Source organism: Dendropsophus ebraccatus, chromosome 15, assembly GCF_027789765.1.
Source record: "Dendropsophus ebraccatus isolate aDenEbr1 chromosome 15, aDenEbr1.pat, whole genome shotgun sequence".
Taxonomy (NCBI): domain Eukaryota; kingdom Metazoa; phylum Chordata; class Amphibia; order Anura; family Hylidae; genus Dendropsophus; species Dendropsophus ebraccatus.
The window spans coordinates 70,807,422-70,831,406 of NC_091468.1; the positions used below are offsets into that span (position 1 = coordinate 70,807,422).

The 23,985-nt window shown below is 47.7% G+C and overlaps 1 protein-coding gene across 4 annotated transcripts in view; it reads right to left on the reverse strand.

Moving 5' to 3' along the window:
- The window catches only part of BCL2L11 (BCL2 like 11), a 28,981-nt gene extending 8,388 nt beyond the window's left edge, over nt 1-20,593 (reverse strand). The window contains exons 1-2 of one of the 4 annotated variants that reach the window (XM_069954158.1): nt 20,549-20,593; nt 6,797-7,178 (exon numbers count right to left, since the gene is read on the reverse strand). In XM_069954158.1, the coding sequence (XP_069810259.1) occupies nt 6,797-7,163 (367 nt within the window). In that variant the 5' untranslated portion in view covers nt 7,164-7,178; nt 20,549-20,593. Of the gene's footprint in view, nt 1-6,796; nt 7,179-11,844; nt 11,945-12,032; nt 12,191-20,213; nt 20,253-20,548 lie in introns of those variants that run through there. The other 3 variants (XM_069954157.1, XM_069954155.1, XM_069954156.1) reach the window with 3 other exon arrangements.
- Nucleotides 20,594-23,985: the final 3,392 nt, after the last annotated feature.

A 23,985-nucleotide genomic window follows, 5' to 3' on the forward strand; every position in this document is an offset into this window, starting at 1 on the left:
CAAACTTCATTCAGCTCGGCTGACACATAGTGAGACATTCTCAGAGTTCAGAAAGCAAATTCAGATGTGGAAAAGGAAAGGAGAGAAAGAAAAAAAAAACTACACACAAAAACTCAGCAGAGCGAAGCAACAATGCCCCCCCCCCATATACTCCTCAATCACACGGCTGAGCGGAAGCTCCGGCTCCACATCCCAGACTGTGTCCTGTATAATCCATAGAGCGACAGTAGCCGGGAGGCCGCTCACAACGTTCACTCAGGAAATTAAACTCGTGGTTACGTGGTTGATAGTGAAAATCAATCTGAGGCTTTCGGAGAGGACTTTGTGGTGCTAAGAGCGAGTGCACAGGCAAAGCGAGAGCAAAGCTGCTCACAAGATCTGCAACCAGTTTACTTGGATTTATTAAGCTGGTGTTACTGGCAGCCGTCATCCACTGGAGTGTATCTTACATTATTGTATCTGTATCTTACATAGCTTGGCCGTAGGAAGGCGTCTGGTCTAGATTTCCATTATATATTCATAGTAGTAATTGTAGAGAGTAGATACCATTGCATCCTGACAAGTCACGATTCACAGCAGAACACGCTAAGGGGGTCGCCCAGGTCTCTAACATTGTTGGATTGTGCTGTGAATAGGCAATCAATGTCCAACAGACTGCCGATCAGCACCAACACCTATACAGAGTGATCGATGCCAGAAGCCGCGCACCTATACAACACCTATACAGAGTGAGCGATGCCAGAAGCCGCGCACCTATACAGAGTGATCGATGCCAGAAGCCGCGCACCTATACAACACCTATACAGAGTGAGCGATGCCAGAAGCCGCGCACCTATACAGAGTGATCGATGCCAGAAGCCGCGCACCTATACAACACCTATACAGAGTGAGCGATGCCAGAAGCCGCGCACCTATACAACACCTATACAGAGTGAGCAATGCCAGAAGCCGCGCACCTATACAGAGTGATCAATGCCAGAAGCCGCGCACCTATACAACACCTATACAGAGTGATCGATGCCAGAAGCCGCACACCTATACAGAGTGATCGATGCCAGAAGCCGCGCACCTATACAACAACTATACAGGGTGATCGATGCCAGAAGCCGCACACCTATACAACACCTATACAGAGTGATCGATGCCAAAAGCCGCGCACCTATACAGAGTGATCGATGCCAGAAGCCGCGCACCTATACAGAGTGATCGATGCCAGAAGCCGCGCAACTATACAGAGTGATCGATGCCAGAAGCCGCGCACCTATACAACACCTATACAGAGTGATCGATGCCAGAAGCCGCGCACCTATACAACACCTTTACAGAGTGATCGATGCCAGAAGCCGCGCACCTATACAATAACTATACAGAGTGATCGATGCCAGAAGCCGCGCAACTATACAACACCTATACAGAGTGATCGATGCCAGAAGCCGCGCACCTATACAGAGTGATCGATGCCAGAAGCCGCGCACCTATACAGAGTGATCGATGCCAGAAGCCGCGCACCTATACAGAGTGATCGATGCCAGAAGCCGCGCACCTATACAACACCTATACAGAGTGATCGATGCCAGAAGCCGCGCACCTATACAACACCTATACAGAGTGATCGATGCCAGAAGCCGCGCACCTATACAACAACTATACAGGGTGATCGATGCCAGAAGCCGCGCACCTATACAACTATACAGGGTGATCGATGCCAGAAGCCGCGCACCTATACAACACCTATACAGAGTGATCGATGCCAAAAGCCGCGCACCTATACAGAGTGATCGATGCCAGAAGCCGTGCACCTATACAACACCTATACAGAGTGATCGATGCCAGAAGCTGCGCACCTATACAACAACTATACAGGGTGATCGATGCCAGAAGCCGTGCACCTATACAACACCTATACAGAGTGATCGATGCCAAAAGCCGCGCACCTATACAGAGTGATCGATGCCAGAAGCCGCGCACCTATACAGAGTGATCGATGCCAGAAGCCGCGCAACTATACAGAGTGATCGATGCCAGAAGCCGCGCACCTATACAACACCTATACAGAGTGATCGATGCCAGAAGCCGCGCACCTATACAACACCTTTACAGAGTGATCGATGCCAGAAGCCGCGCACCTATACAATAACTATACAGAGTGATCGATGCCAGAAGCCGCGCAACTATACAACACCTATACAGAGTGATCGATGCCAGAAGCCGCGCACCTATACAGAGTGATCGATGCCAGAAGCCGCGCACCTATACAGAGTGATCGATGCCAGAAGCCGCGCACCTATACAGAGTGATCGATGCCAGAAGCCGCGCACCTATACAACACCTATACAGAGTGATCGATGCCAGAAGCCGCGCACCTATACAACACCTTTACAGAGTGATCGATGCCAGAAGCCGCGCACCTATACAACAACTATACAGGGTGATCGATGCCAGAAGCCGCGCACCTATACAACTATACAGGGTGATCGATGCCAGAAGCCGCGCACCTATACAACACCTATACAGAGTGATCGATGCCAAAAGCCGCGCACCTATACAGAGTGATCGATGCCAGAAGCCGTGCACCTATACAACACCTATACAGAGTGATCGATGCCAGAAGCTGCGCACCTATACAACAACTATACAGGGTGATCGATGCCAGAAGCCGTGCACCTATACAACACCTATACAGAGTGATCGATGCCAAAAGCCGCGCACCTATACAGAGTGATCGATGCCAGAAGCTGCGCACCTATACAACACCTATACAGAGTGATCAATGCCAGAAGCCGCGCACCTATACAACAACTATACAGAGTGATCGATGCCAGAAGCCGCGCACCTATACAACAACTATACAGAGTGATCGATGCCAGAAGCAGCGCACCTATACAGAGTGATCGATGCCAGAAGCAGCGCACCTATACAGAGTGATCGATGCCAGAAGCTGCGCACCTATACAACAACTATACAGGGTGATCGATGCCAGAAGCCGTGCACCTATACAACACCTATACAGAGTGATCGATGCCAGAAGCCGCGCACCTATACAACACCTATACAGAGTGATCGATGCCAGAAGCAGCGCACCTATACAGAGTGATCGATGCCAGAAGCAGCGCACCTATACAGAGTGATCGATGCCAGAAGCAGCGCACCTATACAACACCTATACAGAGTGATCAATGCCAGAAGCCGCGCACCTATACGGAGTGATCGATGCCAGAAGCCGCGCACCATCTACTGTGTAGTAGTGGAGCAGGTTAATGCAGTAGAGGACACAGGGCTATAGGCACCACAGTTTACTGTGTATAGGTGTGCATGCAGTGGCTTCACCGAGCAAACATTAAAGGGGTCCTCCAGTGTAAGAAAAACATGGCCGCTTTCTTCCAGAGACAGCACTACTCTTGTCTCCAGTTTGGGTGCAGGTTTCGTAACTCAGTTCAATTGAAGTGAATGGAGCTTAATTGCAAACTGCACCTGACCTGGAGACAAGAGCGGTGCTGTCTGTGCAGGAAAGTGGCCATGTTTTTCTAATGCTGGATATGGAGTTGCCAGAAATAGCTGAATAATCCGGAATAAATAGAGCCACTGGTCACGTGCTGTACCTGCTGCGATGTTCAAAACAAGTCTGGGCCCGATACGGAGACCAGCGGCAGTTACGGAGCATGGACCCCAATGATAAGGACAAAAGTTTTCCCTGGACATCCTCTTTTAAGGGGTTATCTAGCGCTACAAAAACATGGCCACTTTCTACTAGAGACTGCACCGCTCTAAGTCTCCAGCTTGGGTGGGGTTTTGCTGCTCAGTTCCATTGAAGTAAATGGAGCTTAAAGGGGTTGTCCAGCATGGGGGCTATTTTTTCATATGGCCGGGGAGGAGGTGGCTGAAAGAAAAGACGTCCACTCACCTCCCCGGTTCCAGCTGCGGGTCCCGCATCGCGTCGCTCCGGTGCCCGGCCGCTTCCAGGTGTCTGACGCGGTCCCGAGACGTGACTTATCAGGTCCGCTCAGCCACTCAGTGAAGGAGGCGGGATCCGGGCGGCGACGGCGGGGCTGCGGGCACCAGGGAGTCAAAGCACATATTGACAGCGGGATGTCAATCCCGCTGCGAATATGTGCTATCATAGGGGTGAATTGATACCGGATCCGCAGCGGTTCTCGCTTCGAATCCGCAGAAGTGAGATCCGCTGTGGATCCGGTAGGTGTGAAGGTACCCTAACTGCAGGTTTTCATACTCCCAACCATACAAAATAGAAGAAAAAACAGCAAACCAAAATCTCAACCTTTCAGTTCAATGTAAGACATATATGAAAGCAACATAGCAGCATTTCTGAGCAATAGCAAACCTGGCACTGTGACCCATAGAGACCAGCTATAGGGGAGTTTTATTTATTGCAGAACTGACTGATCACAATACATGCAGATCTCTCTCCCTTCCTCCATACAACTATATTAAGAATACAGAAAATGCTGAAGCTCCCCTCCAGTCCCTGTAAGCTGGGCTAGCGGTCCTCAAGCAGCACTTGATCGGGGACAGACCATACATGACCTCTGCAGAACAGCCAAGTGCATAGTTAGCAGGGAAATTCAAGTAAGTATATCCAAGTACATTTCCCTGGCACCGACACACAACGGGAGCTGTAAAGGTTTTTCTTTTCTGGCTGCACGTGTGCGTGACAAGCCCGGGCAGACATCAATTCAGGGACCTCGCTCAGAAACAGCTGCTGGAAAAGGAATAGCACATGTAATAAATCTGGGTGAGTAGCTGCCAGCAGCTGTACGCCAGCCCGGTGCCCCTCCTCACTGACTATATAACGCTCAAGGCAGATTCTGGGGGCACAGGAGCCGCTTCTATCCACAAAGCACAATTACATTAATATAGGTGAACAGGGAAGGGGTCCACTCGGTTTCTAATGTGAGGGGAGTCTGGACGCCCCATCCGTGTACTGACAGCTCTGTGTGCAGGCAGAAAGCTGTCAGTCAGCGTCGGGCAGCTTATATATACAGGCCAGACTACAGGGTGTGCACACATTACCCTGCAGTGATTTTACACTTGCCATATGGAGGCTATATTGCTTCTTGGGTGTTGGCTTTCCAGGCTTCCTGAGATGTACTGTAGGTTAGGTGGCATCTGAGGTCAGGCGAGCGGGCAGCTGCACACACTGAGGGAAGAACCCTATAGGAACGTGGATCATACTTCACATCTCTATTACAAACTAGCACTTTTTTCCTAAATTAAAGGGTGGTGCTGATAAAACTAAATATAGGAAAAACATCATGGCCGTATTAGTCACGCTTAATAATAACTAACAGATCGGGCAGTGTGCGCTATAGTGAGACGCCAGGAAAGCACAAGATTCAGCTGGTGATCACTTGGCCTTCAGACATCAGTACATCCCCAAATCCTTCATACCATCTGCCTGGCACCAGCACTTCCACTCAGTCCAAAAGAAAAAACAAAACCCTGAGCTTCATCTGAGCTGGACATACAGATCAGTACACCTGCCCATACACATTCAGTGGCTGCCAGCCAAACCCTCCTGGCTTACAGCTCTTCCACCTTATACACATGCACTCTCTGTACGGCGGAGCATGCAACAGGAAGTTCTCAACGGGGAGAGGGGAATAATACACTGTCACATCTTCTCCCTATATATTACCTGGTCATCAAGAGACTGGACACTCCCATATACATCTGATGCATAAAATCAGCAGAATTGCCAACTATTTAAAGTAGTACTCCAACAAAACAAAATTCTTTTGGTTCTGGTTTCAACAGGTTTCAGAAAGTTATATAGATTTGTAATTTACTATTAAAAAATCTGTAGTCTTCCAGTACTTAGCAGCAGCTGTATGTCCTGCAGAGATGGTCTATTGTTTCTAAATAGAAGTAAATTGCAAATCTATAGAACTTTCTGAAACTAGTTGATTTGAAAGAAAAAGTACCCCTTTAAGGCTATGTTTACACAGTATTTGCAGTCAGTATTTTGCAACAAAAAACAGGAGTGGGTTTTAAACACTGAAAGGCTATGTTCACACACTGTTGAAATTGAGATGATGGCTGTCATTTAACGGTGGTTGTTTTAAAATAGTAATTATTTGCCACTCAGTTTTTATAGTGTGTGAACATAGTCTTTCTGTGTTTTCAATCCACTCCTAATCAAAAATACTGTGTGAACACAGCCAAATAGCCTGAGGCTTTACACTCTACATGGTTCACTAATCCATTACACATACACTAACACAGGTGCACCACTGGGTTACAAGTATATGGACATTAATTTTTTGTATAAGAATTGCAATACAAAAATATAAGCACATTATTCATTGGATATTAGTGAGTCTGTAATCACATCAGATGGGAAAATGGCGGCATAACCGCTCTAGAGACCCAGGGTGTTGGGATCTGGCTGACCTGCAGCATTGCACTGTACCTTATGTCAGTGATCATGGTGGTTTAGGAGACTGGTTACTCCTCCCTTGTGCCACCGCCTGCGATGGAGAAATGTGTCACTGGCAGGCAGCAGTGTAAGGGAAGAGTAACAGGTTCTGTATACACATTGATCTCAATAAATCAGGGACATGACTGCCCATGCCATGATGTGCCCACACTGTAGAGCTCAGGAAATGTGGGCACAGTCTACAACCATGAGACTGATGTCAGACCAGGGAAGACCCTCCGCAGCCCCTGCAGTCATATGTACAGGCAGGTAACCCAGTCTTAGTGCCCAGGAGAGACCATTATCCATCCAATCCTTGGGCATGACAATATGTAGTATAGATGAGTAAACGCCATCACTTACCCATGACAGAGAGATAGTGGTTAACTGCTTGACACGGAGGACTCGGGGTTTGAGTGGCTTTGTCGCAATACACAGGAGCAGGACTCACTTCAAAGGAGAAATATCCACTTGATGTTTTGGAGACAAGAGACGTTCCTCTTACCAACATACAATGTGGGGATCTGTTGGCAAAATTGGGGCTATATGGTGATAAACCAGAACCCCAGGGTGCACTGGCTTGGCAGCTCCCTCCCTCATCAGAATGGGGGCTGGTGAGGGACGTGGGAGCCCCTGTCCTGAGGGGTCTGTGCGGAGTGCGTCTGTTTGATGGCTGTATCTGGTCTCCTCCACTACACCCCGGATTTAACAATGGTGGTTGTTTGGCCATTTGGTCTTCTTATTTCTGTAAAATTGCAATAGAAAAAAAAAAAAAGAAGTCAAATATAGAACACTACACTCCACCTATTCATGTATAGGAATGACACGTAATCCCAACATAAAATGACGTATGTAAAATCCACTTCTCAGGGGGACAACTGGCAGCACCTCTTAAGGACTTTTTAAAGGGGAAGTTCACTCACAAAAAAAGTTATCTTTCAAATCAGCTGATCCCAGTAAGTGGCAGAGATTAGTAATTTACTTCTATATAAAAAAAAAAAAAAAAAATTATCTAGTCTTCCAGTACTTAGCTGCTGTATGTCCTGCAGGAAGTGGTGTATTCTCCCCAGTCTGACACAGTGCTCTCTGCTGCCACCTCTGTCCATGTCAGGAACTGTCCAGAGCAGCAGCAAATCCCCATAGAAAACCTCTCCTGCTCTGGACAGTTCCTGACATGGACAGAGGTGGCAGCAGAGAGCACTGTGTCAGACTGGAGAGAATACACCACTTCCTGCAGAACATACAGCAGCTGATAAGTACTGGAAGACTGGAGATTTTTTAATAAAACTAGATTACTGATGTCTCGCACCAGTTGATTTAAAAAAATGTATGTGAACTACCCTTTAAGATGCAAAATTATATGGACAGACAGTGATGGTCGTCTCCTAATCTAGAAATACGTCCGCCTTGGGTTCACACAGACGTCTCCTAAGCCCACAGAGTTGCGTCTATGGCAGGGGTTGCAAAACTACAACTCCCATTATGCCTGGGCAGCCAAAGCTTTAGCAACAGCTGAAGAGCCAAGGTTCCTACCCCTGTTCTACAGTATTACAGTCTAGTAAGGTGGTAGAAGCATTTCATAGTACATGACCTATAGAGCTACATCCATCTATGCGTCGCTTCCAGACCATCCATAAGGCTCCTCTATAGTTTTCTAATGACTTCAACAGCCTCTCTCTCCTTCTCTTCATAGAGAGCAGTGATTGGCTGCGAGATGATCTGCATGCTGCGCGGCTTTCAGGGATTCCACCGTCAGGTTAGCTGGGGGGGGGGGGGGGGGGGGACAGAATGACGAACATGAAGAACTAACTGCACTTCTTATAAAGTCATTTTAGTCATCAGAAAGCCACTGAAAGTGCAGTATTACCGCTGCTGCCACAAGTGAGAGTCCTCGCAGAACCATCACAGCCCCTGATCAGCACTGGGCAGTCTACCAAGGCTCCCGGCCAATGTAAACTTCTTATAAAGCTCAAGACGGGACACAGCTCCCAAACATCTAGTCCTCAGATCCTACACTCCAGCTATCTACATAAAGACACATTGTCCTGCCCCAACACCCAGACAATGACCAATACCACACAGCACTTCCAGGACGGCCGGGGTCAGCTGAGGGCAATGGATATTCTTCCACCGTAACACTAAGCGTAGACTCTCCGTAATGTTAGCGTGTGCTACCGGCAGCGTACACACATATATATCAGGAGAAGCCCCTGCAGCCCCATATATATCAGGAGAAGCCCCTGCAGCCCCATATATATCAGGAGAAGCCCCCCCAGCCCCATATATATCAGGAGAAGCCCCCGCAGCCCCATATATATCAGGAGAAGCCCCTGCAGCCCCATATATATCAGGAGAAGCCCCTGCAGCCCCATATATATCAGGAGAAGCCCCTGCAGCCCCATATATATCAGGAGAAGCCCCTGCAGCCCCATATATATCAGGAGAAGCCCCCCCCAGCCCCATATATATCAGGAGAAGCCCCCCCAGCCCCATATATATCAGGAGAAGCCCCCCCAGCCCCATATATATCAGGAGAAGCCCCTGCAGCCCCATATATATATCAGGAGAAGCCCCCGCAGCCCCATATATATATATATCAGGAGAAGCCCCTGCAGCCCCATATATATCAGGAGAAGCCCCCGCAGCCCCATATATATCAGGAGAAGCCCCCGCAGCCCCATATATATATCAGGAGAAGCCCCCGCAGCCCCATATATATATATCAGGAGAAGCCCCCGCAGCCCCATATATATATCAGGAGAAGCCCCTGCAGCCCCATATATATATCAGGAGAAGCCCCCGCAGCCCCATATATCAGGAGAAGCCCCCGCAGCCCCATATATATCAGGAGAAGCCCCCGCAGCCCCATATATATATCAGGAGAAGCCCCCGCAGCCCCATATATATATATCAGGAGAAGCCCCCGCAGCCCCATATATATATATCAGGAGAAGCCCCTGCAGCCCCATATATATATATCAGGAGAAGCCCCCGCAGCCCCATATATATATATCAGGAGAAGCCCCCGCAGCCCCATATATATCAGGAGAAGCCCCCGGTATAAGGGCTACGTGCTCCCAGACCAACATGTCAGGTCATGTCTGTATGCCAGGGTCGCTGCATTACAAGCACAGTATCTCCTGGGGTGGCAGAACCACGTGTCAACCCAATAAGCAGCGGCATACAGGGCAGCGGCAGTCGGGGAAGGAAGCGCAGCTCTGCAGCCTGTGTGTGTCTGTGTCTTTAAGAGAAGGATCAGCTATCATGGGGCCGATCAGTCAGGTCGCTGCAGGAGAGGGCAGTGTCGGCCCCAGTGACTGCAGTGATTCTCCAGGCTGGCAGGACGCCCTCCGCCAGCCCTATTGTTCTCCCTGTGGAAAGTGCTGAGCACAGCAAGTCTGGGAGAGGCTTGGCACAGCCGGGAGAGTTGTAGTAAGTGCGTCACAATAGGCTTGTATCATGGTGGAGGAGCGACGGCTCACATCCCCGGGGAGGAGGAGGAGGAGGGGGAAGAGGAGCGACCGAGGGGGAAGAGGAGCGACCGGGGAGAGGAGGGGAAGAGGAGCGAAAGAGGAGCGACCGGGGAGAGGAGGGGGAAGAGGAGCGACCGTGGAGAGGAGGGGAAGAGGAGCGACCGTGGAGAGGAGGGGAAGAGGAGCGACCGGGGAGAGGAGGGGAAGAGGAGCGACCGGGGAGAGGAGGGGAAGAGGAGCGACCGGGGAGAGGAGGGGAAGAGGAGCGACCGGGGAGAGGAGGGGAAGAGGAGCGACCGGGGAGAGGAGGGGAAGAGGAGCGACCGGGGAGAGGAGGGGAAGAGGGGCGACCGGGGAGAGGAGGGGAAGAGGAGCGACCGGAGAGAGAAGCCTGTGTGTACAGCGCCACAAGTGCACCGGTCAGCCCCACACAAGGCGTGTACATACTGTAAATATATATGGACCCGACACCGGTATACAACTGTATACAGTATATACCATGGACCTGACACTGCTACAACTGTATACAGTATATACCATAGACCTGACACCGCTACAACCGTATACAGTATATACCATAGACCTGACAGCTACAACTGTATACAGTACATACTATAGACCCGACAACTATACAGTATATACCATGGACCAGACACTGCTACAACTGTATACAGTATATACTATAAACCCGACACCGCTACAACTGTATACAGTATATACTATAGACCTGACACCGCTACAATCACAGCTTTACTGTACACACAGCACTGGTGTAATCTCCCCTATAGGTCACAGCTATGCCGGCACTATCCCCTCTCATATAGATCACTATCACTATAGATCACTATCACTATAGATCACTATCACTATTCCCTCTCCTATAGATCACTATCCCCTCTCCTATAGATCACTATAGATCACTATCCCCTCTCCTATAGATCACTATCCCCTCTCCTATAGATCACTATCACTATAGATCACTATCCCCTCTCCTATAGATCACTATCCCCTCTCCTATAGATCACTATCCCCTCTCCTATAGATCACTATCCCCTCTCCTATAGATCACTATCCCCTCTCCTATAGATCACTATCCCCTCTCCTATAGATCACTATCCCCTCTCCTATAGATCACTATCCCCTCTCCTATAGATCACTATCCCCTCTCCTCTAGATCACTATAGATCACTATCCCCTCTCCTATAGATCACTATCCCCTCTCCTATAGATCACTATCCCCTCTCCTATAGATCACTATCCCCTCTCCTATAGATCACTATCCCCTCTCCTATAGATCACTATCCCCTCTCCTATAGATCACTATCACTATAGATCACTATCCCCTCTCCTATAGATCACTATAGATCACTATCCCCTCTCCTATAGATCACTATCCCCTCTCCTATAGATCACTATTTCCTCTCCTATAGATCACTATCCCCTCTCCTATAGATCACTATCCCCTCTCCTATAGATCACTATCCCCTCTCCTATAGATCACTATCCCCTCTCCTATAGATCACTATCCCCTCTCCTATAGATCACTATCCCCTCTCCTATAGATCACTATCCCCTCTCCTATAGATCACTATCCCCTCTCCTATAGATCACTATCCCCTCTCCTATAGATCACTATTTCCTCTCCTATAGATCACTATCCCCTCCTATAGATCACTATCCCCTCTCCTATAGATCACTATAGATCACTATCCCCTCTCCTATAGATCACTATCCCCTCTCCTATAGATCACTATCCCCTCTCCTATAGATCACTATCCCCTCTCCTATAGATCACTATCCCCTCTCCTATAGATCACTATAGATCACTATCCCCTCTCCTATAGATCACTATAGATCACTATCCCCTCTCCTATAGATCACTATAGATCACTATTTCCTCTCCTATAGATCACTATCCGGCCCCGTGCCCCCTCACACCTCGGCCCCATTGTTCCCTATGCGGCTCCGGTTGATCCCCCGTCACTCCGCGGTATCACAGTCCCCCGGGAAGCTTCCAGTCACGGGGCCGGCCACTCGGTGTCCTGACGCTGGGGTCACGGCGGGCGGGCAGGATACGAGCTCCGTGTGACGGCGGAGAGCGACAACACAGCACCGGCTCCACTTACATTACAGCCCGGGAGTCATGGTGAGCACCGCGCTGACGGGAGTAGGAGCGGTCCCCGGTGAGGCGGACACGGCCGGGATCAGTCACACTGTGCGGAGCCGCCGCCTGTACCGCTCGCTCGCCGCGCTCTTCTGTCACTAATATTGTTTCTGGCCAGAACTCTTCTCTCGCTAACTATTGTGACGTCAGCTAGACCCGCCCACCTCCATCCCATTGGCCGAGCGCCTGTGATCGATTCGTCGGCAGCCAATCGCTGTGAGCTCTTTCTCCACCACTGGGAAATCCCCCCTCCCCCCACCCGGCCTGACAGCCGAAGCCCCGCCCCAGCACGACGCGTACAACTGTTTACATGCGCCCCCTCTCCTTGTCGTCGCGGCAGGACGAGCGGCTCACGTCTGCACTCGTGCGCCCGGTCACATGACCCCAGCGCGCCAACTCCGCCAGCACCCCTTCCCTGCCGGATCCCTCAGGCCGCGGTGCCCTGATGTGACCGGTGTGACCTCACCTTATTGTGGGTCATGGAAGTCGGCGCCGGTTACGGTTCTCTCACACGGCAGCCCGAATAACGAGCAGGAGACATAACCCCAAAATACCGAGTTATCTCCACATAGGACGCACGGTGACCGCAGGTGCAGCACTGCTGGGGGAGGAGCGCCCCTAGCGGTCACAGCAGCCACTACACCTGGGGGAGGAGCGCCCCTATCGGTCACAGCAGTCACTACACCCGGGGGAGGAGCGCCCCTATCGGTCACACAGCAGCCGCTACACCTGGGGGAGGAGCGCCCCTATCGGTCACAGCAGTCACTACACCCGGGGGAGGAGCGCCCCTATCGGTCACAGCAGTCACTACACCCGGGGGAGGAGCGCCCCTATCGGTCACAGCAGTCACTACACCCGGGGGAGGAGCGCCCCTATCGGTCACAGCAGTCACTACACCCGGGGGAGGAGCGCCCCTATCGGTCACAGCAGTCACTACACCCGGGGGAGGAGCGCCCCTATCGGTCACAGCAGTCACTACACCCGGGGGAGGAGCGCCCCTATCGTCACACAGCAGCCGATACACCTGGGGGAGGAGCGCCCCTATCGTCACACAGCAGCCGATACACCTGGGGGAGGAGCGCCCCCATCGGTCACAGCAGTCACTACACCTGGGGAGGAGCGCCCCTAGCAATCACACAGCAGCCGCTACACCTGGGGAGGAGCGCCCCTAGCGGTCACAGCAGCCGCTACACCTGGGGGAGGAGCGCCCCTAGCGGTCACAGCAGCCGCTACACCTGGGGGAGGAGCGCCCCTAGCGGTCACAGCAGCCGCTACACCTGGGGGAGGAGCGCCCCTAGCGGTCACAGCAGCCGCTACACCTGGGGGAGGAGCGCCCCTAGCGGTCACAGCAGCCGCTACACCTGGGGGAGGAGCGCCCCTAGCAATCACACAGCAGCCACTACACCTGGGGGAGGAGCGCCCCTAGTGGTCACAGCAGCCACTACACCTGGGGGAGGAGCGCCCCTAGCAATCATACAGCAGCTACACCTGAGGGAGGAGCGCCCCTAGCGGTCACAGCAGACGCTACACCTGGGGAGGAGCGCCCCTAGTGGTCACAGCAGACGCTACACCTGGGGGAGGAGCGCCCCTAGCGGTCACAGCAGCCGCTACACCTGGGGGAGGAGCGCCCCTAGGGGTCACAGCAGCCACTACACCTGGGGGAGGAGCGCCCCTATCGGTCACACAGCAGCCGCTACACCTGGGGGAGGAGCGCCCCTAGCGGTCACACAGCAGCCGCTACACCTGGGGGAGGAGCGCCCCTAGCGGTCACAGCAGCCGATACACCTGGGGGAGGAGCGCCCCTAGCGGTCACAGCAGCCACTACACCTGGGGGAGGAGCGCCCCTAGCGGTCACAGCAGCCGCTACACCTGGGGGAGGAGCGCCCATAGCGGTCACACAGCAGCCGCTACACCTGGGGGAGGAGCGCCCCTAGCGGTCACAGCAGCCGCTACACCTGGGGGAGGAGCGCCCATAGCGGTCACACAGCAGCCGCTACACCTGGGGGAGGAGCGCCCCTAGCAGTCACACAGCAGCCGCTACACCTGGGGGAGAAGCGCCCCTAGCGGTCACAGCAGCCGATACACCTGGGGGAGGAGCACCCCTAGCGGTCACAGCAGCCGCTACACCTGGGGGAGGAGCGCCCCTAGCGGTCCTAGCAGCCGCTACACCTGGGGGAGGAGCGCCCCTAGCGGTCACACAGCAGCCGCTACACCTGGGGGAGGAGCGCCCCTAGCTGTCACACAGCAGCCGCTACACCTGGGGGAGGAGCGCCCCTAGCGGTCACACAGCAGCTGCTACACCTGGGGGAGGAGCGCCCCTAGCGGTCACACAGCAGCTGCTACACCTGGGGGAGGAGCGCCTTATACTGTTATATACAGGTTATACTGTTAGGGTCCTATTACACGGAGCAATTTTAACTGATTAACAACTAACAATAAACGATCGCAAACAAGATTGTTTATCGTTAACCTGAAATCGTTCACCATATTGCACAGAACGATGGTCGTTAGTTACGATGGTTTATTCCGTCTGATCCCAGCAAAACAATGAACAATGTGCAATTACACTGAACGATTAGTGAACAAATGCGGAACTTGAGCGAACGAATGTGGAATTACAGCAAACGATTAGCGATAATTTTAGGATCAGATGTAAATCAACGATCAACGACATACGAACGATTTTTCAACCATTGCCTGCAAATACACAGAACGATTATCGTTTAAATTCGAACTATATAACGATTTGTCGCACGATAATCGTCCCGTGTAATAGGGCCCTTATACAGGAGGCTATACTGTTATACACAGGAGGCTATACTGTTATACACAGGCGGCTACTGTTATATACAGGAGGCTATACTGTTGTGCCCATCATTGTACGGACATACAGGTGGCACTCCGGTCTATACTGTTATACACAGGCGGCTATACTGTTATATACAGGAGGCTATACTGTTATATACAGGAGGCTATACTGTTATATACAGGAGGCTATACTGTTATATACAGGAGGCTATACTGTTATATACAGGAGGCTATACTGTTATATACAGGAGGCTATACTGTTATATACAGGAGGCTATACTGTTATACACAGGCGGCTACTGTTATATACAGGAGGCTATACTGTTATATACAGGAGGCTATACTGTTATATACAGGAGGCTATACTGTTATATACAGGAGGCTATACTGTTATATACAGGAGGCTATACTGTTATATACAGGAGGCTATACTGTTATATACAGGAGGCTATACTGTTATATACAGGAGGCTATACTGTTATACACAGGCGGCTATACTGTTATATACAGGAGGCTATACTGTTATACACAGGCGGCTATACTGTTATACACAGGCGGCTATACTGTTATACACAGGCGGCTATACTGTTATACACAGGCGGCTATACTGTTATACACAGGCGGCTATACTGTTGTGCCCATCATTGTACGGACATACAGGTGGCACTCCGGTCTGGCTCTTGTATACTGTTCTGCCCATCATGGTACGGACATACAGGTGGCACCCCGGTCTGGCTCTTGTATACAGTGGTGCCCATCATTGTACGGACATACAGGTGGCACTCCGGTCTGGCTCTTGTATACAGTGGTGCCCATCATTGTACGGACATACAGGTGGCACTCCGGTCTGGCTCTTGTATACAGTGGTGCCCATCATTGTACGGACATACAGGTGGCACTCCGGTCTGGCTCTTGTATACAGTGGTGCCCATCATTGTACGGACATACAGGTGGCACAGGCGGGCAGTTTCATGGCCCTGGAGGAGTAATGAGCGGGGGGGGGGGTCTCGGTGTTTTATGCTTTTATATTACACATCCCGTCCTGGCCGCATCTTACAATGTGTAATATAGACGCATGTGATTGTGGCGGAAAGAAGTGTGAACATTCCCATTACACATGAGAACACTGGTCACTGATACTGGGAAGCTCTCTGTGTAACACACTCACCCGGCTGCACCATACACCATTTACCATTGGCAAAGTGAAGAGTCAGAATCCAGAGAGCGAGATGAGAGCGCCCCTCCGCGGTGCACAATCCCAACAGAACTATTCAACAGGAAATCCCGGCACTCACCCATTTCATCATCATCCAAATGTATTCGGTATCCATAAACCCTATAAGTGTGAACAGCAGAACGTGTTTCGGCCACTGCCTTGATCAACTGCCGGTGGCCGAAACACCTTCTGCTGTTCACACTTAGGGTATATTCACACGAACGGGCTCGCAGCGAGATTCTCGCTGCGAGCCCGGCAGGTCCTGGCAGTTCCCATACACTACATACTTGCTGCGGTCTAAACGACCGCAGCGAGTATGTAATTCTGCCGTCCTTAACCCCTTCTGCTCCCGGCCAGCTCCCCCGCTGTAAGCATACATTACCTCTCCTCGCTGCACGGATCCGGCATCCTGCTCTCCCGTCCGGCCAATCAGTGGCTGCGGCTGGGAAACACACTAATTGGCCGGACGGGAGAGCAGGACGCCGGACCCGTGCAGCAAGGACAGGTAAAGTATGCTTACAGCGGGGGAGCCGGGAGGGAGCAGAAGGGGTTAATGGCGGCAGAATTACATACTCGCTGCGGTCGTTTAGACCGCAGCAAGTATGTAGTGTATGGGAACTGACAGGACCTGCCGGGCTCGCAGCGAGAATCTCGCTGCGAGCCCGTCCGTGTGAATATACCCTTATAGGGTTTATGGATACCGAATACATTTGGATGATAATGAAATGGGTGAGTGCCAGGATCTCTTACTGAATCCAGACAGCAGCATCAGTGATCCAGAATCCTGCAGGGGGCTCAGACACAACATAGAGGAGGGGCAGCACTAGAACCTCTGTCCTGTGTATACGGCGCCGGCACTCGCCTCATACACCCGCATACAGCGCCGGCACTCGCCTCATACACCCGCGTACAGCGCCGGCACTCGCCTCATACACCCGCGTACAGCGCCGGCACTCGCCTCATACACCCGCGTACAGCGCCGGCACTCGCCTCATACACCCGCGTACAGCGCCGGCACTCGCCTCATACACCCGCGTACAGCGCCGGCACTCGCCTCATACACCCGCGTACAGCGCCGGCACTCGCCTCATACACCCGCGTACAGCGCCCGCACTCGCCTCATACACCCGCGTACAGCGCCCGCACTCGCCTCATACACCCGCGTACAGCGCCCGCACTCGCCTCATACACCCGCGTACAGCGCCCGCACTCGCCTCATACACCCGCGTACAGCGCCGGCACTCGCCTCATACACCTGTGTACAGCAACCATTACCAGGACCTCACAGACCGACTCAAGCCACAATTAACCACATGAGAAACAATAGGAACATATAACCAGCCATACAGAGAGGAGCCTGCACCCTGAAAGGAAGCCGCTGCCAGCCACAGGCATCACCGCCAGCCACAGGCATCACCGCCAGCCACAGGCATCACCGCCAGCCACAGGCATCACCGCCAGCCACAGGCATATACAGCACTGAGCCACAGCCAGGACCCCGAGCACTGCAGCCTGCTAGGAGATGGGCTGTGGGAATTCTATAGACAGATAGAGAGAGAGAGGCTATCACTATATATACACATACACACTCTATATATATATATATATATATATATATATATATATATATATATATATATAGATATAGAGAGAGAGAGAGAGAGAGAGAGAGAGAGAGAGAGAGAGAGAGAGAGAGAGAGAGAGAGGCTATCACTATATATATATATATATATATATATATATATATATATATATATATATATATACAGTGAGTCCAATAAGTATTTGATCCCTTGCTGATTTTCTTTGTTTGCCCACTAATAAAGACATGATCATTCTATACTTTTTATGGTAGATGTATTCTTACATGGAGAGACAGAATATTAAAAAGAAAATCCAGAAAATAAATCTAAGGAATATATATTAATTGATTTGTATTTCATGGAGTGAAATAAGTATTTGATCCCTTAGTATTCATTAGCAGTTCTGGCTTTTACAGACCAGTTAGACACTCCCAATCAACTTGTTACCTGACCTGAAGCCGCCTGTTCTCACTAATCACTTGTGTGAAAAACAACTGTCCACAGAATCAGACAGATCACACAGATTTCAAGTCTCCAACATGGGTAAAACCAAAGAGCTGTCACAGGAACTCAGAGTCAGAATTGTTGACCTTCACAAAGCTGGAATGGGCTACAAAAAGATTAGTAAGGTGTTGGATGTGAAAGTAACAACTATTGGTGCAATTATCAGAAAGTTTAAAGAGTATAACATGACAATCAACAGACCTCGGCCCGGTGCTCCAAAGAAGATTTCGCCTGGTGGGGTGGCAATGATGCTGAGAACAGTCAGAAATCGTCCTGCAACCACTCGGCAGGAGTTAGCAAATGACCTGAAGGCAGCTGGGACCACAGTTTGCAAGGAAACAATTGGCAACACTTTGCGCAACAATGGATTCACATCCTGCGGTGCCCAAAAGGTGCCCCTGCTGAAGAGAGCACATGTGGAGAGAAGGTGCCCCTGCTGAAGAGAGCACATGTGGAGGCGCGCCTCAAGTATGCCAATCATCATTTGAAAGATGAACCAAGTTATTGGGAGAAGGTGTGGAGGAAGAAAAATGCTGCCTATGACCCCAAGAACACTGTGCCCACCGTCAAGCATGGAGGTGGAAGCATAATGTTTTGGGGGTGTTTCTCTGCCAAAGGTTCAGGGCTACTTCACCGCATCACTGGGAAGATGGATGGAGCCATGTACCGCACAATCCTGAGGGACAACCTCCTCCCCTCTGCCAGGGTTCTGAAAATGGGCCGTGGTTGGGTCTTCCAACATGATAACGACCCTAAACATACAGCAAAGGCAACAAAGGATTGGCTCAAGAAAAATCACATTAAGGTCATGGAGTGGCCCAGCCAGTCGCCAGACCTCTATCCGATGGAAAATCTATGGAGGGAGCTGAGGTCAGAGTTGCCAAGCGACAGCCCACCAACCTTCATGATTTAGAGAGAATCTGCAAAGAAGAGTGGGCCAAAATTCCCCCTGGTGTGTGCGCTAAACTTGTGGTTAACTACAACAAACGTCTCACCGCTGTGCTTGCAAACAAAGGCTTTGCCACTAAGTATTGAGTGTGTTTGGCAAGAGGGATCAAATACTTATTTTCCTCATTGAAATACAATTTAATTAAAATATATTCTTTAAAATTATATTCTGGATTTTTTTCTTGATATTCTGTCTCTCCATGTTAGAATATATCTACCATTAAAAGTGCTGACGGATAGTGTCTTTATTAGTGGGCAAACAAAGAAAATCAGCAAGGGATCAAATACTTCTTGGACTCACTGTGTGTGTATATATATATATATATATATATATATATATATATAGAGAGAGAGAGAGAGAGCGAGAGAGAGAGAGAGAGAGAGAGAGAGGATATCACTACATATATATATATATATATATATATATATACACACATACAGATAGAGAGAGAGAGGCTATCACTATATATATATATATATATATATATATATATATATATATATATATATATATATATATATATATATATATACACACACACATATATAGAGAAGCTATCACTATATATATATATATATATATATATATATATATATATACACACACACAAATATATATAGAGAGGCTATCACTATATATATATATATATATATATATATATATATATATATATATATATACACACACACAGAGAGATGCTATCAATATATATATATATATATATATATATATATATATATATACATACACACACAGATAGAGAGAGAGGCTATCACTATATATATATATACACACACACAGATAGAGAGAGAGAGAGAGGCTATCACTATATATATATACACACACACATATATAAAGAGGCTATCACTATATATACACATACACACACATATATAGAGAGAGGCTATCACTATATATATATATATATATATATATATATATATATACACACACACACACACATATATATAGAGAGGCTATCACTATATATATATACACACACACATATATAAAGAGGCTATCACTATATATACACATACACATAAATATATAGAGAGAGGCTTTGGCTATTCCTATACACACACTTATAGAGGCTATTGCTAAATAGCCGCATCTCCTCCCGGGCTCCGTGCACACTGTGCGGATCGCTGAGTGACAGCACAGCCGCATCTCCTCCCCGGGCTCTGCGCCTCACTGATCAGAGCCAACAGCCGGGCGACACTTGTCAGAGCGGGGCTGGGGATGACGGCGCCCGGCACACCGCACTCATCCACCTGTGGCAGCTGCACCGTTCCTCGCCCCCCTTCTCCTCCCGCAGTCACGTGTCACCGGACACTTACCTGCACTCCGCCGCTCCCCGCGCCATGCTGTCCTATCACTACACCGCGCACAGTACTGTGAGGGAAGCTGTCACTCACCCAGCACCTCTTGTAACCTCTGGCGGCCGCGCGCGAGCATCCTGCCGCTGGAGCTCGTAACCAATCACAGAAGAGCCGGCAGCAGGCTCCGTATCCTATTGGTGCGCGACATCTCCTATTCTCGTGACATCTCAGCGAAGGGCGTGGCAGGATGATGTAAGGGGCGGGGCTTGTTGATGTTACATTGTATCGCTATGTATTAGTGTGATACAGACGGCGGCGCGGGCTGCGCTCATAGCCGGATACCTCACCGGGTCACCGGGCGTGGCTGATAACAGAGAGCTCCGGTACAATGGGGGATCCGGTATTATTACCCACATAGGTCTGTTATAATAACCGCACAGTGTACAGGTAGATAGATATAAACCGCAGATCCAATATAAATACCGCAGTGTGTGGATCGTACAGATTCCTATCAACAATAATAGAATACCGCATGACAGACGCATCTGTGTACACATACATATACAGCGTATACAGTGATCACTGCCGCACCGTGTGAATACCGGTGTATATGCTTTTATATATATATATATATATATATACACTCACCGGCCACTTTATTAGGTACACCATGCTAGTAACGGGTGGTCTTCTGCTGATGTAGCCCATCTGCCTCAGAGTTGGCCGTACTGTGCGCTCAGAGATGCTCTTCGGCCTACCTTGGGTGTAACGGTTGGCTATTTGAGTCACTGTTGCCTTTCTATCAGCTGGAACCAGTCTGCCCATTCTCCTCTGACCTCTGGCATCAACAAGGCATTTCCGCCCACAGAACTGCCGCTCACTGGATGTTTTTCCTTTTTCGGACCATTCTCTGTAAACCCTAGAGATGGTTGTGCGTGAAAATCCCAGTAGATCAGCAGTTTCTGAAATACTCAGACCAGCCCTTCTGGCACCAACAACCATGCCACGTTCAAAGGCCTCACATCACCTTTCTTCCCCATACTGATGCTCGGTTTGAACTGCAGGAGATTGTCTTGACCATGTCTACATGCCTAAATGCACTGAGTTGCCGCCATGTGATTGGCTGATTAGAAATAGGGATAGATCAGTAATAATACTATAGGGATAGATCAGTAATATACTATAAGGATGGATCAGTAATAATACTATAGGGATAGATCAGTAATAATACTATAGGGATAGATCAGTAATAATAATAATACTATAGGGATAGATCAGTAATAATACTATAGGGATAGATCAGTAATAATAATAATACTATAGGGATAGATCAGTAATAATACTATAGGGATAGATCAGTAATATACTATAGGGATGGATCAGTAATATTACTATAGGGATAGATCAGTAATAATATTATAGGGATGGATCAGTAATAATACTATAGGGATGGATCAGTAATAATACTATAGGGATGGATCAGTAATAATACTATAGGGATAAATCAGTAATAATACTATAGGGATAGATCAGTAATAATACTATAGGGATGGATCAGTAATAATACTATAGGGATAGATCAGTAATAATACTATAGGGATGGATCAGTAATAATACTATAGGGATAGATCAGTAATAATACTATAGGGATGGATCAGTAATATTACTATAGGTATAGATCAGTAATAATACTATAGGGATAGATCAGTAATAATACTATAGGGATGGATCAGTAATATACTATAGGGATAGATCAGTAATAATAATACTATAGGGATAGATCAGTAATAATACTATAGGGATAGATTAGTAATAATACTATAGGGATAGATCAGTAATATTACTATAGGGATAGATCAGTAATATACTATAGGGATAGATCAGTAATAATAATACTATAGAGATAGATCAGTAATAATACTATAGGGATAGATCAGTAATAATACTATAGGGATAGATCAGTAATAATATTATAGGGATAGATCAGTAATAATAATCCTATAGGGATAGATCAGTAATAATAATAATAATCCTATAGGGATAGATCAGTAATAATACTATAGGGATAGATCAGTAATAGTAATAATACTATAGGGATAGATCAGTAATAATAATACTATAGGGATAGATCAGTAATAATACTATAGGGATAGATCAGTAATAATACTATAGGGATAGATCAGTAATAATACTATGGGGATAGATAAGTAATAATATTACTATAGGGATAGATCAGTAATAATACTATAGGGATAGATCAGTAATAATACTATAGGGATAGATCAGTAATAATACTATAGGGATGGATCAGTAATATTACTATAGGGATAGATCAGTAATATACTATAGGGATAGATCAGTAATAATACTATAGGGATAGATCGGTAATATACTATAGGAATAGATCAGTAATAATACTATAGGGATAGATCAGTAATAATACTATAGGAATAGATCAGTAATAATACTATAGGGATAGATCAGTAATAATATTACTATAGGGATAGATCAGTAATAATATTACTATAGGGATAGATCAGTAATAATACTATAGGGATAGATCAGTAATAATATTATAGGGATAGATCAGTAATAATAATAATACTATAAGGATAGATCAGTAATAATAATTCTATAGGGATAGATCAGTAATAATACTATAGGGATAGATCAGTAATAATAATTCTATAGGGATAGATCAGTAATAATAATAATACTATAAGGATAGATCAGTAATAATAATACTATAGGGATAGATCAGTAATAATAATAATACTATAGGGATAGATCAGTAATAATAATACTATAGGGATAGATCAGTAATAATAATACTATAGGGATAGATTAGTAATAATACTATAGGGATAGATCAGTAATAATACTATAGGGATAGATCAGTAATATTACTATAGGGATAGATCAGTAATATACTATAGGGATGGATCAGTAATAATACTATAGGGATAGATCAGTAATAATAATAATACTATAGGGATAGATCAGTAATAATACTATAGGGATAGATCAGTAATATACTATAGGGATAGATCAGTAATATACTATAGGGATAGATCAGTAATAATACTATAGGGATAGATCAGTAATATACTATAGGGATAGATCAGTAATAATACTATAGGGATAGATCAGTAATAATAATACTATAGGAATAGATCAGTAATAATACTATAGGGATAGATCAGTAATAATACTATAGGGATAGATCAGTAATAATACTATAGGGATAGATCAGTAATAATATTACTATAGGGATGGATCAGTAATAATACTATAGGGATAGATCAGTAATAATACTATGGGGATAGATAAGTAATAATATTACTATAGGGATAGATCAGTAATAATATTACTATAGGGATAGATCAGTAATAATACTATAGGGATAGATCAGTAATAATACTATAGGGATAGATCAGTAATATTACTATAGGGATAGATCAGTAATAATACTATAGGGATAGATTAGTAATAATACTATAGGGATAGATCAGTAATATTACTATAGGGATAGA